At 47.9% G+C, this 16,878-nt stretch overlaps 1 protein-coding gene across 1 annotated transcript; it reads right to left on the reverse strand.

The window, feature by feature from the left end:
• Nucleotides 1-997: 997 nt before the first annotated feature.
• Nucleotides 998-13,715, reverse strand: LOC144155711 (LIM/homeobox protein Lhx3-like). Its single transcript, XM_077687328.1, has 3 exons — nt 13,702-13,715; nt 7,313-7,782; nt 998-5,222 (listed from the first exon to the last, which is right to left on the reverse strand). The coding sequence occupies exons 1-3, from the start codon at nt 13,713-13,715 to the stop codon at nt 4,981-4,983; spliced, it is 726 nt and encodes a 241-aa protein (XP_077543454.1). The 3' UTR covers nt 998-4,980.
• Nucleotides 13,716-16,878: the final 3,163 nt, after the last annotated feature.

A 16,878-nucleotide genomic window follows, 5' to 3' on the forward strand; every position in this document is an offset into this window, starting at 1 on the left:
CATAAAAAGGATAGTAGCCTTGCTTTGGCGTGTGACACACTACTCCACGTCACCATCAGGAAGGCAAATTTAGTATTCATTCGGTACTTTCTAAGCAAATAAAAGAACACTTCACATTACTGATCAAATAAGCAAAAATGTGAAAGCTTCAATCTTGTCGAAACGAATATTCCGTTCGCAGTTATTCTCCGTTTAGTTAACTACGCACAGTTAAAATTTACCAAGCGAAATTACAGAAATAACAGTTGCAAATAACAAAAAGATAAAGAAATTCCAGCCACTGTGGCTTCCTCTCTTTGTTTCCAACCTGCCGTGCTATGTGGCTAAGATGATGTCCTGGCAGTAGACGATTATTCAACCCGATAATACAAAAATTTGGCGCGCCCGTATCATCATCCAACTCCATTGCAACGGCAGAGAACCGCATGTTGATCCTTTTACAACATTTAAATTTATATTTCTATGGTAGAACGTGATTATCGCGGTGATATCTCATTTTATGCCCATGATATTTGCAGTAGTTTAATAGAAAAAAAAAAACCATTACGTTATTAATTCGACGATGTTACGGTGCCTTACGGCTTCTCTGCACAGCGCTCCGCGATTCTGTCGATGTGTTGGGTTCTCGCTCCACTACTGCCAGGTGTTCTCTCTTCACGATCACCTCTTCCCTTTCGTACCTCCTTATTGGTGAAGGTATTTCGTGGAGAAGAACGAGCTTCCATCGCGGCGCACACACCTGCAGCCATTTCACAGCTGGGTAACTCTGCGTTGCCAATGCAACGGCGCTCCCGCTTCTTTCGCTCTACCAGCTCGGGGCCTCATCGTTAGGCGGTCGCTTCCGCGACAGAGCTGCGCAAGCCAAGACCGGGCACTAGTGAACTCTTCACAGCTGAGCTGTAAAAACCGAAGCACACACACATACCGTTCAGAGAAACGACAAGACTCGTTTTCTTGGGAATATATTAATGTATATTCACGAATATGTACACACAGACTACAATCGTGTCGTTGTGCCCGAAACAGAAACAGGAAAAAAAAAGGGGGGGGGGGGAAGGATGTCGAGCTCTGCAAAAGTCACGTCGCTTTGGCGTCAAAATACGCTCCAAGGTACACACACACACACGCGCGCGCGCGCAGAGTCAGTGTGACGCACAGCCGCATTGTTCCACGTGCTCGCGATCCCGGGCAGCTCTACAAGTGACGGTGGTGCAGAACTACCGCACGCTATCGACGCTGTCAAGGCCGTCTTCGTCGTGAGGGAGACGCGGACGATTCGGTTGGAACAGGTTACAACACTCGCTAATGCATACGGACCGAGTGACGCGATTTTCGGTCACCCGTCCAGCGGTGCCGAACGAAGGCAGCAGGAATCAGCGAAGTGTTTACTGCTGCCTTCATTTCACATGTATTAGAAAGGTGATACAGACAACTTCATTCCGACGCTAACTAAAACATAACTAAACGTTAGTTACGGTAGACTCGGTTCAGTACGAAGCAGTTAACGCCAAGGTAAACGTCAATTTGTTTTACTTTCTTCCTCTCGCCGCTGCATTTAGGCTGCGAACATGCGCAAGAAATATGCAGACTGACAAAGGTGTAAAAATTTCGCTTTATAAAAATGAAGCTGCTTTTTTATCCTCCTTTGACTTGAACCCGACTGCGAACTGCCCCAAAGAATTGGGAACTAGCGAAGTATACCTTATGGCAACGACGGGGGGTTACCGTTTCTCGAAGGTTAGTTCCTTGGCCCACGGCAGGGGACGGGGAACGTGATACCGTATCCTTGTGACTGCAGCTGCACAATCGTGGGCCCACACAGCTGATCGTCGAGCTTCGCCGAAGGTATTATTCGGGACCATCGGCTGCAGTTGGCATCCCGTGATGACTGGGCTACATGTTGTAGTTTCATTAGACACTGGAGCCAGTGTTTTACCGCCGCTGGTTAACTCATCACATATAGCTCAGCGCCACATACACTCAGTAGATAGGTACCACCCGTAATATTGTCTTACGTTGCAGCTAGTTTTGAGATGGTGAACGCGTCAAGGACAATATATTACCCGTAGATCCCCATACAAAATAAAAGCTGCAAAAAAAAAAAATTCCCAGAGAACACGTACGTTAGACCACCACTCTGCTTTTCATTAGTGGCCCAAAGAGAAGTGAACAATCCTCTATCACCTTCAAGAGGCCATATTCATGCAGCCCGAAACATAGGTGAGTCTGAGGGCCAGCGGGCGCTCATGCCGAGCCCTTTGCTCCCTTTCTCACTTAGCCGCCTTCACCATTACTATGCGTAAGCATAGGAGACTCAAACAAGTCAACTTTGTTTCTCGGAAAAGTGTTGCAAGCTTTCGGTTCCGCTGGTTTTACCCAAGTTTGTATCTCGGATGGGTGAAGCCGGTGAAGCCGGCAAAGCGTTCGGAGCGGGGCGCTGCGCCTGCGCAGTGGGGTAGCGGGGAGCGTGACGTCACCGCCGGATTAACGGCGCGCAGGCCTAGGAGCGCCGTGTACGAAGGGGTTATGTCGCGGGCGGCGTAGCTAGCGTTAGTTAGCCCTCGTGGTTGCGCGGTGTACGAAGGGATACCAAAAACCGGCGAAGATGCCTCAAGGGAAACATCTGAAGCAAACGAAAATGTGTCAGTACAACACAAAGACGCATCATAAGCAAATCAAGGTGGCTGAGAAGAACGACATAAACGGACATGTGCTTAGGCCCCTATATAACGGATGAGAGCAAAGATCTTAAGTTACAGCAACGGAAAATACCACTTACAGAAGAAAAAAACGCTTTCTGTGATGGTTGGATGCTTACTTCAACCAAATGACTAGAACAAAAACAAGCGCGGCGAAAAAGAGTCTGGTATCACAGCACGCCCCGGGTCTTGTTTCACTTTACTTGTGTCTAGTGTATCTTTCCTTCTCTTCCCCTTTTCTGTAAAGCTGACTCTTCGATCAATCCACCCACACAGCTCAGATGACAAAAACCACGCATGTCCCACTTGTTTACGTAACCGTATAGTCAGTTTACACTGTTTGATGATGATTGGGTTTGTATGGCGCAAGGCCGACTGCACTTTACACTGTTTAGAGTTGGCATTGTCAAGAACAATTCTCTTCGTCAGGTGTTTAGCCCACCGAATAAAGAAAGAAACGTTTGCGTGACTCTCATCGACATCTTTGTACTTGAGAAACTATTAAAGGTGCCATGAAGACAAAATACAAGTTTGGTTCGTTAAAAACACTGCTTCGTCCCGATAACAATGACGCCAATTTTATCGCAACTTCAAGCAAGTAGGAGAGATATTAAGGAAAACAGATGAAGTAATGGCGACTCCTTAGCCACTTTGTGACCACATATCTATGACGTCACAGAATCTTGTTCGCGCGATTGGCGGCCGCCGACTAAAGCCAACCCAAGGAAACATAAGTGGAAAATTGTAGTGGGACGTAGAGCTCCGTTTTAGCGTATCAATTAAATGCTCAGGGGTAGTTAACTCCCTGACATCTGTGTTTTTACTGCTGGCGTCTGTCGCGCCACTCCTGCCCATATTCTGCCGCTGTAGCGCGAAATTATTCCTTTTTTTTTGTTGCTGTTAAAAACGTTTTTCGGGTCTGCATTGGAGTTGAGTGAGTTGCCGAAGACTAGTTCTTTCAAAGTGAACAAAGTGGCATTTTGCCTTCATGGATCTTTTAATACCATCAGTGTATTTACACCAAGTTGTAGAACACTATTACCTGACCGGGCCGTTCTTTATCCCGCTGCAGCAACCGTATACGCACGGACTAGATACCACAAGAGACGGCCCATGCCTATTTCTCATACAGCATATGAAGCGTGTTCCAAACCAGCAACTTTGTAATTCCCAGAAAGCAAACCTGGAGCACTTGTCCAGCCTTCTGAGAAGCCAGTCCGGCGTTCATTATCCTAGCTTGTTTCGCTCGCACATAAGGCCTTGCCGTGTTGTCGGGGGCCCGGACGATGTAATTAAGCCCCGTTAGCCAGCAGTAACTAGGTTAATCCCTTCCATTATCATGGCCAGTTTGTTCTTCTCTTCTATCGAATTTCTGCCAATTTCAGTTTAATTCAGTTTCGCATATTGAAGGCAAAGATTTGAGCGACACGAGCCTCGTCAGCTTAGAACGTACTCGACAGGACGCGTATCAAAACTACTTCTGCCGGCTTGTCATATCCTCGGTGTTTCTAATTTGAGTATTCTTAACATAGTGGTAGTTTCACCGAACATTATCCTACTTTTCTTACGCCCCCCTTAGTTCCACTATATCGGCTGCCTCTTTCGCGGGCACGAAACATATTACAAAGCCAGAAATCAAACCTGACTTTTTTTTTCTTTTTTTTATAACGAAATCCAAACAAAGGAACAGTCCTCATGAACTTCACGCCTCATACCGAATTAAAACACCTATACAGTCTAATACTTCGCATTTCATGTTTGATACTTCACGTACTTGACATAAACTTAACTTCACTGGAGCCGGCAAGTATGCTTTCAACTCCTTTTATGAAGACAAGTTTGTTTTTTACCGTCTCTCGAGGCGGGATTGGTTTTCTACTTGTCTAGTGCTCTGTACCAAGACGTCATCGCCCTGCCTTAAAGTTCCGCTGTGTGCTGTCGTCACTGCACAGAGTATTCTACGATTGGCCCTTTAGGAGCCCCGAGCGTCTCGAGGGCAGCCACAGAGTTCCAACACGAGCGGATCATTGTACACCGGGTGAGTCGCTTGCAACTGAACTTGGCTGCCCACTTCCCTATCGGCTGCGAGATGAAACGCACGCAATTGAGTAACCAAGGTAAGGCTTCGCCTTCCGTGCCACTTGACGTGAAACTAAGTGTCGATGCCGCAATAAGGGATTCACGGCCGCGCCGCGCCAACACCCCCTGCCGACGGCGGCAGGTGCGTGGACGCCGGACAGCGTGGTCGACGGCGTCGATAGCGCGCGCGGGGCGCGGGGACTCAGAAGTTCGCCGAGGACGGCGTGCTGTCCATGTCCTCGAGCCACGAGGCCGGGCTGGGCGGGAACTCTCCGTAGGTGTCGTCCCCGCGGCCCGGGAACTGGTCGCTGGGCAGGCCGAAATGCGGCCCCAGCTGGCCGCCGGGGCTGGCCGGGAAATAGGACGAGGCGGCGCTGTGGCCCGACTGCTGGCCGGGGGAGCCCTCAGGGTCGCTGCCGGTCAGCCCGAACGGCTCAGAGTCCTCTGGTGCGGAAACCGGCACGGAGGAGCGCGGCGACACCGTGAGCAAACACCCCCCGGCAACCGAGGGCGAGGCTGCCCGCGCAAACATTGATTTTAGGTAATAATGAAACGACACTCAAGCCGAACACGCGCTCGCTTCAAAAAAAAAAAAAAATGCTGGAGTTTCTCTGGCCACTATGCGCATGTATGACTTATCATAGGTGGTATATAGACTTGTGCGTTTTGAACCAAGAGCTCAATCTTAATTTTTTGAAAATTCACTAGTATGCCGTAGAAACACATTTGTTCTTTCCATTAACTGATGACCGGCCTATTATGGCGTTCTGCGTATAAACTGCTGACTGACACTTCCATTTTTTTGTAAATTTCCCTGCCGCTGTGAGTACACCAGTACGAATAGTGAGATAGAGCAGAAAACAGAGGTAGCGGTGCAGACCCGGATGTCCTGGTTCACGCTAATATTGCATGGGGACAAGCCCACCGTTACTAAAAGTTGGAGGTTAAAAACAATGGTACATAACTTTCTACAGTAGACCAAACATCGTGGCATATTTCCTCTACTTCGCTTCGTATTCTCCGCACCACTTCACTGGGGAGCGTATGATGGCGTGTACAAATCATCGGGTTTTGCGCTGGAAATTTCGGGGAAATTCGCATAATATTTCTAGTAGGATTGTCTCATGCATAATGTGGAAATAATGGCGCGAACTGTCGCATATCTCGAGCATCGTAGCTCATTTCTTTGCGGTAGCTCGAGTGAGGCTGCATTAGGATTGAATTTTATTTTTCTCGGATTCGGGTTTTCATCTGCACTTAACAGAAGTGCTTTTAAATCACTCGCATACCATGGAAGTGAGTATTGTTCACTGCCCTGTGGATCTTCTAAATACTTTGCACGAGGCAGCTCTGCTCTCTTTAAAATAAATGCGTCCATGCACTCCACACAAATGGTTAACCAGCAAAGCTGTAACTCGTGGCTGGTGTTCACCCGTTCGTTACTTCTTACGGTTCATTGAAGTGCTTTTTTTTTTTTGGGGGGGGGGGGGGGGGGGTACTTTGCGTGATTATGGTATTTTCTTTCATTCCAGTTCCTGCCCGCGGCGTCGCTTATTGTAGGCTGCCTGCAGAGTTCCTGTATATAGCGCCCCTTGAGGGGATCATAGTTGCGCGTCCATTCGCCATCATGAGTTCCAAAGTCGTGCGGGAAAGCCACCCGTCACGCATTTAGGAGCCGCTGCACCGGTTGCAGCGGCGGGGCAGCCGCAGCTGCCGGCCTGCGCACAACTGGAATGTTCGGTGCGCATCACTGATAGCGGGCTTTCCTGTCATGGTAAACCGGCGCCGCGGCGGCTCGTGGAAATCAGACGCGCAACTCAGCGAAACATACAGCAACTATAACTGCCTGCTCCTCGGAAGTATACATATGACGGGGGCCTTTTCATTTTGAACTAACGTGCAGCCGGTGTTCGCCATCGCCATGTTGACATTGCTTCGCCCGCGCCGGACGCCGTTATCGCTTGAGCTGTGATTCACGCAGTAGCTCGCCGCGCACGGGCTCTGCAGCAAGCGAGATGAACCCAGCCACACTCTCTCCCCTTACTTGTAGCTCATTTCCAACTTGTGTGTCGGGTTTTGGCCCAAGGAGTTTTCTGCGTACGCAGGACCAGGGGATGATTCTTTCGCCATGCCGTTTAAAGCTTCGTTTTAAAACATCAGTGAGTTAGCTGTTCAAGAATGTACCTGAATGACTAAGCACTGTGTTTCAAAGCGATTCCCTGACGAATAAAGAAGCAGACACACCATTAGACTGTGCACTGTGACATCAAGCAATGCAAAAGGCCATGCTTGCATTGCGGTAATGTCGCAATGCTGACCACATTCTGGAAATATGTTGTGTTCCTTAAACAAGAAAAATTAAATATCTCCATCCCTACGAGGACAATTGATCCGGTAAGCGGGAAAGAATCGCCAAGAAGGACTGGAAAAGGTGCGGGGGTACGTACACGGGCACAAACGAAAAGTGGCCAAGACGCTAAGGAGGGCTAGGATGTATCGCCCATCTCCGGCGAGTGGAGAAGAGAGACGCATACCTGGGTGGTCCTTGACGTCGCGCTTGATGGTGGCTCCGGAACGGAAGAAGTCTCCCCAGCGGGTCTTGCCCGCGTCCTTCTTGAGACGCTTCTCCTTCGCACGCCTGTTCTGGAACCAGACCTGGACGACGCGCATGTCGAGCCCGGTGTCCTGGGAGAGCTGCTCGCGCACGTGCCTCGCCGGCTTGGGGCTGTTGTTGTAAGCGCTCTTGAGCGTCTCCAGCTGCTTGGCCGTGATGGTGGTGCGCGGCCGCTTGCTGGAGCCCTCGCGCGCCTTGGCCGCCTCGTAGTCGGCCTTACAGACCAGCTTGTTGTCCTCCATGAGGTAGAACTCGTCGCCCGTGTTCAGCTGCCGCTTGCACAGGATACACGCGAAGCAGTGCAGGTGGTACACGTTGTCCTGCGCCCGGCGGACCACTTGCGTCGGCGGGATGCCCAGCTCGCAGCCGGCGCACTTGGTGCCAAACCGCCTGCACGGGAACGCCCGCAGTCACGTTGTTAGGCACCGGGCATTCTTCCCCCGCTGAATTACTCTCTGTGCAGCAGCTAACGACCACTTTAGGTATACGCGTCATGAAAGAGCTGATCAGTGAGAGGTTGCTCAAGGACCCGTGCGTAAGGTAACTGTACGGGTTGATTCTCAAGCCGAATTAGGGTACGGCTCAGAACCCACAGAATACACTGAAACCAGAGTAGGAATAATGACCGTATCCTGAGTCTGTCCTCCACTCCATGTGTTTCTTTGACTCAGCTTAGCGGAATGCTACAGCAATGCTTTTACATGCGGAAATCACTTTCAGCGATCTCCTCGACTAGAGGCCGAGTGGAGGAAGTTCACAGCATACGGGGGTAAAACCGTTTGCCTGGCTAAGGGGACTGTAACCAGGGATCTTAGACTTCTGAACGTTCCATAAATAATATTGACGGAACACCAATTACCTGTTAGCGCATAGTGGATTTATTTACAAGAGTGTGGGACCAAGAAGTGCCCTTTACACTGGTGCTGTAGCTTTCGCAGTATTCTAGGGAAACAGCAAAACAAAGGTAATAATATGTCTGTATAACGTATATGTCTGTATAACGTCTAATGCTTGATTTTAACTTTACTTTCGGTCGAATGGAGCCTTCGGCGTTCTGGATTGCACGATCTTGAATAGGGGAAATATTTATCACGCGAGTTTGCATTTTTTTTCTATGTTATTTGAAATAAAGAAACCAGTAAAAGGTGCCACCTGTACCCTATTTTTCGGTTTTCTGATGCTAAATGTAGCTAGTGGTATTATCAATGCAATTATTAGCATTGAAATCGGCGTTAGCCCACGGTCTTCAAGTGTCCTAACGGGGACCTGATGGTAACATTGGTGCCGGTATTGTTTTCCCATTCCGTTTAGGGTAGCGGCGCACCCACCACAACTGGGTTCTAGAACAAGGCTACTCAGACAACCCCGCACCAAATCTGACAATGCTCGTTAAAGAATTGGGTGGGTGGGGGGGAGGGGGTTGTTACGTCCTAAAAGACTTAGTGGAGGAACAGAGGAGACTGCGACCCACCTGTGGATAAATAATGGGAATTCTTATTTTTTTCTGGGAGAAGCAAACTCTCTCCCTGTGGCTCGTGGTGCTTAACCAGCTGCACCTATAACACTTATTCATGTTGCCTCAGCGCTATCCTTTCAGTACGATAATGCTAACGGGTGGAAAACTCCAAACGCCAGCGCTATATTAATACGCCGTCGCTCAGATCACTTGACAGGAATTTTACGAAGAGAGCCCAGGAAAGAGGCAGCCCATAAATGGATGGAAAACGAGCGGCAACATTCCAGGTTATTACCTTCTCACACAAATAAGAGGAAAAAATCGTACTCGTGTGTTTTTTTTTTTTTTGACACAAACATTGGTTCTCACTGGCGATTGCGAATAATGAAAACGGACTGAAGACGAGACCAGGCTGCTGAGAGTGTTTTCGTTAAGGGGCTTCTGAACAACAACAAGAATACTTCCTCGGATGTTAGGGCGTTCCTCTGGATGTGCAGCAATCATGGAGAGCAGTAAGAAGACCTAATGGAAAGCAGAGCAGCGCCGTCCCGCTTAGCTGGCGCGTCAAAGCCTGGCAGGAGCTGGGCGTGACCGCGTAAGAAGCCACCGCGAGTCGTATCGAACGGGCACTCGCAGCTGCCGAAGCCATGGTGCCCCGAGCGCGTATGCATATACGCGCGTGTGGAGCTGGGGCGCGTCAAAGCGACCCCAACGCGAGCCGAGGACCGAACCAGACGTGTAAACGCGCCAGGCCCATAAACAGAAAGGGGAACATCCGCACCCGCATTGCTCGGCGCGGCGCCAGCGATGCGGCCGCAGTGCTGCGGAGGCAAGCCAGAGTGTTCGGCTCGCTGCACCGCCCCCGCGCCCAAACCGCAGCCGCTCGAGCCGGCGTTTCGACGCGGCAGATGGCGACGCAGGCGCCACGCTCTGCTGGGCGCGTGACCGCCTCGTTCGCAGCCTCACGTTACTTCTTTTTCTCTATTTGCTACGTCTTTTCTCTTTTCCTTGCTTCCCAGCGTGTGCTTATATGTGTAGCTTTCGAGGCGCGGCTCTGGCTAGCAAGCACGCGACTTTGTTGGGAGCTGACGCTGTTCACGCGGTTATTTATAGCGGCCGCGCGAGGCGCCGCTGATCCATTCTCCGGATTAGCGCGGCACATCATCGTCCTAATCTCCGCGGAGACTCGCCTCTGAGTCTCTCGCTCGACCCATCGACAGCTACGCGACGAAGATAAAAGAGGGAAGCGCGGGAGCCAGTGGCACGTTAGCGATTTTCGGGAGTGCACGGTAAGCTCTGCGTGGCGTGGAAGTGTTTAGCTCACAGGCCATCGCTCGGGCCGTTATATTGGTCTGGGCGGAAAGACAAGTGGGGCGCATCAAGATACAGGAAAAAAGAAGATTGAAATAACTGCGCACTTTACTCTAAATTAATGCAGTTTACTGTGAGAAGGAGAACACTCAAACGTATTCAAATTCGCACACAAAATGTGGACTGGTGGACGGAAATTAGGTTTTTTTTTATTTACATTTTGTTCCGATAAGAAAAATGGCCCCGGTTGCCGAATTCGAAGCAAGTTTCTTAATTTTATTTTTCTAAATGTTCCATCCTACAGCCTTACTGCCACTGTGCGCCTGCTTTACCGAGATGCACCTTCAGCACCAAGTATTCCGGTCAAAGGAACAAACAGGCCAATGAAAAGACCCAGCACATAATTCGACAACAAATAAATGGCATGCGCTGTACTACGTACCGCAATACATGGTGATTTGCATTGGAAGATGTCGCATCAACCCCGTCATATTTTGCAGAAAAATCTTATGCTTGACCTTGACAAATTTGGTCTCTTCGACGTGCAATTTGTCATTCTTGAGCGCTGTGGTGAAGCAGGCCCATAGAAGAAAGCTTTTTATCAGGGGTGTACTGTTCGGCGAACGAGGGAGCTAAACAAAGTTATACCGGAACCGCATTGCGCGCTCACACAAGCGCATGCTGAAGTCCATTGTATGATCTGCAAAGGCATTATGGCATTTCCTAGCGAACAACAGACGGGAAGGGGGGCAGGGGGAGGGGGGGACGGGAGGGATCATCAGGACGATTTCATTTCGGATGCGGAAGAATGCCGCGTGTCTCCAACCTTTTTCTGAAGAGGACAAGACAGAAGTTGAAGGCTGCGCTCCTTCCCGTAAAATTACACCTAGGTATGCGTGAGGGATTCGGTGCGTTTGCGGAGCATCAGAAAAGCGGGTATGAAAAGGCGGAATGAGTTCCGACTTGTGCCTTAGCCATTAAGTCGGCTTCTACCACTTTGCTCCGAACTCTTTGTTGCAGAACCTAAAAAGAATAGACCAAATTTTACAGCCGGAAACTATTAGATGCTATGGTCACGATTTGTGGTTATTTTCGTGTAGGTTAAATGGAACAGTAACATCGCTTCCAGCGTTGGCTGCAGGCACAGCACTAAGACGCCTTCTAGTCGATAACGTGTGCCAGTTTGCATTATCTGCGAGGTTACGAGAATACAGAATCTGTACGCAAACCACCGATCTAATAAGAGAGCATGTCCTCGTACACAGTTTGACGGAAGGGATTTTTTTATGATAGCCACCCCTGAACTTTATATTTTGTGTATTTGTCACATAAGGAGTCAAGAACCGTTCGACAACTGCTGGAGCGTTTTAAATTATTCTCCATGTCCCCAGGAGTAGTATTCCGGCGGTAATCTGCAGAGTTGCCACCCGTAAACGTTTCGCGTGCTCAAACAAGGCAAAATAAAATGTAAATGAGATGAAAGAGAGCACAAAGAAAGCAAACTCGTCATGACGCCTTTACCCGTAGGGCGGCCGAGGTGGTCAGCCTTTCTTGAGTCAAAGCAAAGCGTTCCGGCGTACAAAAGCACGGTGATTGAATAAAACTCCACTAATCTGAAGTCCCAGCGAAAATAATTAAAACGAATGCAGGCCTTTGAATTCCGCTCATCAATATGGATACGTAATGCTGGAGTCAGAACGCGAGTGTTCGGTAATTACGGAGTGGCGTCCTTTGAGGGGGAGCAGTGGCGTTTTGTCCCGCTCCACATTCACGCGGAAGTCCTCCTGGACAGCACGGGGTTTCGCTTCGCTCCCACTGGCGTCAAAAGCGAAACATAAAGCAGTGTCTTCAATTGGCGAGAAGTTCGTTTCGTCGTTTACTTCAGACTAACTGTAAAGTGAGCGTAACGAGGGTTGCTCCCGCTCCCCCTTCGAGACGCACACGCACGCTTAAAAAGGGAGTTTGACGAGTTCTCTGGTGTTGCCTCCAGCACTGAGACGCACGAAGATACGAATAACTGTGTATGCGAAAGCTTCTCAAGTTAGAAATACAATTACCATTTGTAGTCACGTTGAGTGAGAAGAAACACGCAGTAGACTCCAAGTTTTCGCGTGAGTCGTGAACTAACTGTTCGTTTTCGTCTCGAACACAAGTTCTCTTCGCAAAAGGCTCACTGCCACTAAGTGAAAGGCCGAAAATACACAACTCAATATGAGACGGCCGCGTAGATCTTCGGGGGGCAATGAAACAGTGAAACAACGCGACAAAGAAACAACCCGGAACCTTGAAACCTCGGAAAGAACAAAACAGCAACTTGGAAGCGACTCGTATAGAATAGAAGGCAGGGCTGCTATGAATAATGCTCGCCCAAGCTTTCTGTGCCCTTCCACTGTGTCTTCTTTCCGTTCCTTTCCAAAGGTGTGAGTGTACTTTTCGCGTTGTGTAACTGTATGCCGACCCTGTTTCTCATGCGTGCCTTTCTTCCTTCGCACGCTTCGATCTGCGGTCACGTGACCGTGCGTTTGCCGCTAGTGAAGCGCGGCTGCGAGACTGTAGAAGAATAAACAATCGCCAAACGCCGGGGAAAGGGAGAAAAATAGCGCTCTAAAAATAAAACGAACGCCAGAAGCGATGCCGGGAAGGCGGAAGAGTAATCATTTTAATGCATGCCGGATCCTAGGGATCCTGGCGGGAAGAAAGAAACGGAGCGGGGAAGGACACGCCCTAGAGGATTCCCAGTGCATTCGCTTTGTTGGGGAAGGGAGGAACGAGACAGGCAGGGCAGGGGAGAAAAAGTAAATGGCGGCAGGCGTTATCACCTCGCGTGCGCCAAGGCGTGAGGAAGGGCAAAGAGAGCCACGGGAGGGGACAAGATGCGAAGAAAAAGTGGAGGAGGGGGGTATCAAAACGAAAGGTGGAATCACGTGACATAACACAGCGAGCGCACGCTGCTACTACGCGCAATCCGATTATCGATTTCTGTATCTCCTTTTCTAACAAGACGTGGTACCTTGCCACGTCTTGTTAGAAAAGCAAGAAAAGCCTCAGCAAGCTGAGCCTACCCACCACCATATTACCACGTGCGGGGGCTTCTTTAAAGGGACTGTGAAGGCAACGTGCAAATTCATCTGACTCGAAATATTAAGTAGCTTAAACAAATTTCTTTCTACGAGGTACGGATCCTGCCATAACAGAAAAATTGGTGTTTAAAGCGGTACAGTTCAAATGAACCGCTCAATGCAATATTATGTGACTTGACAAAAGACTTATCACCATGGTGGAAAGAGAACACCAGAGAGGTCCTGACGTCCTTTTTGTGAAGCCGCTCCGCCATCTTAGTAGGATGTTTACGGCGTCCACTACGCCGCCCTATCCTCCATTGCTACGTCTCGCCTTTTCCGCCGTTACTTTGTCACATTGCAGCTGATCGGGCACGCAAACGCTGATAGAACCACTGACACCGCGAAATAATTCGGGATATGTCAAAACGAAGCAGCACTGACCCTTCATGGAAATTATTGGGGACGTGACTGGCGCCTCACTTTTTGCGACACATGGGAGATACCAGGGACCCAGCGTCACCACGTCTGGTAAAACCTTTCGTGGATTTCGCCTCCCATGTTTCAGAGACACGTTGATATCTCTTGCGTTATTGCCCTGTGACCGTTTCTTAATCATGTTATCGTTACAAAACAACGCAGTAGTGCATTTGAAACGCCGTGAGTTCTAGTTGCAATATCGCGAAGCTATTTGAATCGCGGGTTAATTTCGCCGCATATATATTGCGAATCACGCAAGCTATAGATCTATTGTGGTGTCTTATCGTTACTACTGCTGTCTCTGATTATTGTTATTATTATTATTATTATTATTATTATTATTATTATTATTTCCAAACTTATGTGCCGTATTTATTTTATGCAAATCATGTTCTTGCTTGCTTGTTTCACTTTGCGTTGCTTGAATTTCTGTAGGCTTGAGTGTCAGTGCTTGTAACGCCGAACTTCTTTTTTCCATTTTGAAACTTCCTAACATTTTGTTACAAAACCCTCATTTTATGCGTATAATCTATCTCTGTCATGTTCATTGTGTGTTTGCTTGTATATTTTCTATTTTTTCACGTGCCTTGAACGTTTCGCTGGCCGAGTGCCGTGGCTTGCAACACTAGGCTTCCTTTGTTTTTCTTTGCTGTTTGCCTTCTGAGGTTTCTGTAACTATGTTTACTTTATTGTTTCTGTCATTCATATTGTTTTGTGCGTTGTGCCGTCTTGATTTTAGTTTGTTTTTATGAATGTTATGTATATGGTGTACCAGTACCAAGACCCTAGGGTGTTTCCTGGGCACCGAATATAGGGATTTAATATTATTAATATTATTATCCGAAGCTTGGAAAAAAGAGTTTAAGTATTTCAGAGCCTTGTGTAAAGAGCTGTATGATCGCGATCGGTCAGACTACATAGCCAATGTAGAAATCAGCGCTACACGCGACCAGAAAAGTTTCTGGCAGTATGTTCGCTCTCGATCTGCTGGCAAGGTTGCCGAAATCGTTAACCTTCTAGACGACAATGGAAACCCGATTGGAGACGTTGCTAATGCCTTTGCGGGTCATTTCAGCTCAGTATTTCCAAAGGGTGAAGTTAACATTTTGTCCAACTCTTCCTCTGCGTCGTCTAATTTCTGCGTTCCCAGAATAAGTGAGGGCGACGTTCGGAAAGCCCTGAAGCGCCTCAAACTGTCATTTTCCTGTGGCCCTGACGGCATTCCTCCCGCAATATTAAAAACCTATGGGGAGCTTCTGATTCCCATACTAACCACTATATTTAATAATTCAATTCAATCTGCCACTTTTCCAGCAGCCTGGAAGTTAGCACGCTTGGTCCCTGTCTTCAAAACTGGTGCTAAAGATAGTGCTAGAAACTATCGGCCTATTTCGCTACTCTGTGCGGCGTCTAAGCTTTTTGAGACTGTGTTGCACAATGTTTTAACTTCGAGTGTTAAGGGCATACTAATTTCCGAACAGCACGGGTTTATGTCCGGACGTTCCACAACCACTAACCTAATTTCTTTCATGCAGCGAGCGTCCGAAGCGGTCCATCATAGGAGGCAGCTTGATACTGTGTACTTTGACCTGAGCAACGCTTTTGATGTGGTCAGTCACCCATTGTTAATTTCTAAACTGTCACTCCTGAACATAGATAATTCGATTCTTGACCTCCTAATTAGTTACTTGCGTGGGCGGACCTGCTACGTAAATGTTAACGGCCAGCAATCCTATCGTTACTGCGTTTCAAGTGGTGTGCCACAGGGGTCTGTTCTAGGCCCTCTTTTGTTTTCTTTATTTGTCAATGATGTTTCAGCTGCTATAAGGCATTCTTCTTTTTCACTTTATGCTGATGACATCAAGATTTTTAGGGAAGTTTTGTCTCTTAGCGACTGCGGGCATTTGCAAAGAGACGTGGATGCATTTACACTCTGGTGTAAAGAGAACGAACTGATAGTGAACGCCGCGAAAACCAAAGTGTTGTCATAAACGCGTAAAACAGACTGCCTGCTTTATCACTACTCAGTTCACGATGTTACTTTGCCTCGAATCTCGACGACAACTGATCTTGGCGTGCTCTTTGATAACCAGCTGACTTTTACACCGCACGTTCGATTCATCAAACAGCGAGCTCTCCGCCGCTTGGGCATGGTCCGGATGTCTAAAGAATTCCGCAGTGCAAAGTCCTTTCTGAAACTGTACTCCACTGTCTGTGGTCCCGTGCAGGAATATGCCTCGGTTGTCTGGAATGGTACATGCAAATCTAACAGCAGGGCCATTGATGAAGTGCAGAATAAGCTGCTGTCCATACTTAGACATCGCTTCCCTCACGAGTATCACCGTCTTGACTCTGGACCACGGTACTTGCAAGTGCTGCCTGAGCTAAAGGCTAGGCGCGATACAGCTGACCTCTTATTTCTTTTTAAGCTCATACATGGACAAATTAGCAGTGCGCAACTGCTTTCGGAGCTCCAGCTAAGAGTACCTATTAAAACCACAAGAAAATGTCATCCTTTTCGTACTCTCAGCTCCTGTAACCGACATTGCCCGCTGTTCAGGCTGCAGAGCACGTGTAACTTCTACTCTGCAGACGTACATATTTTTAACAGCTCCCTCAATCACTTCAGTTCAGACACTTCCAGAATTCTCATTCGCTAATATGCTCCCTCTTATTCTCTTACATGGAAAGATATGGAATATTTCTTTGCTCAGTCATACTGAATGGATCTTGTTCTAGTTATAGTAACTTCTTTTTACCTGCTTGCCTTAGTGTATAGAGAATATGCTGTTTATATGACTCTTTTGTTGTTTTCCATTTTATGGATTGCTGTTATAAGGTTACACGATTATCTGTAGTGTGCAGATGTTCTGTTTCATCGGTACGACGCAATTACCAATTCTGTTGTATCCTGTCAGTTTTTGTTTGTGTTCATTGCATGTAGTGTATACGCTATCTACGTTTTGTAGTGATTTGTACGGTAACTTTGTAATATACATTCTAAAAGTTATTTTTTTCTATCTTTTATTTTATACGCTGTCAAAGTGTTCTTTCCTTTCAATTTTTGTTTTCCTTTTTTTTACCTGTATCCATCTGTGTACCAGCACCAAGGCCTCACGGCTGTTCCTGGGCACAATAAATATACATGATTGATTGATTGATTGATTGATTGATTGATTA

The sequence above is a fragment of the Haemaphysalis longicornis genome, unplaced genomic scaffold (assembly GCF_048455015.1).
Source record: "Haemaphysalis longicornis isolate Haplotype H1 unplaced genomic scaffold, Haemaphysalis longicornis Haplotype H1 scaffold_1, whole genome shotgun sequence".
Classification (NCBI taxonomy): domain Eukaryota; kingdom Metazoa; phylum Arthropoda; class Arachnida; order Ixodida; family Ixodidae; genus Haemaphysalis; species Haemaphysalis longicornis.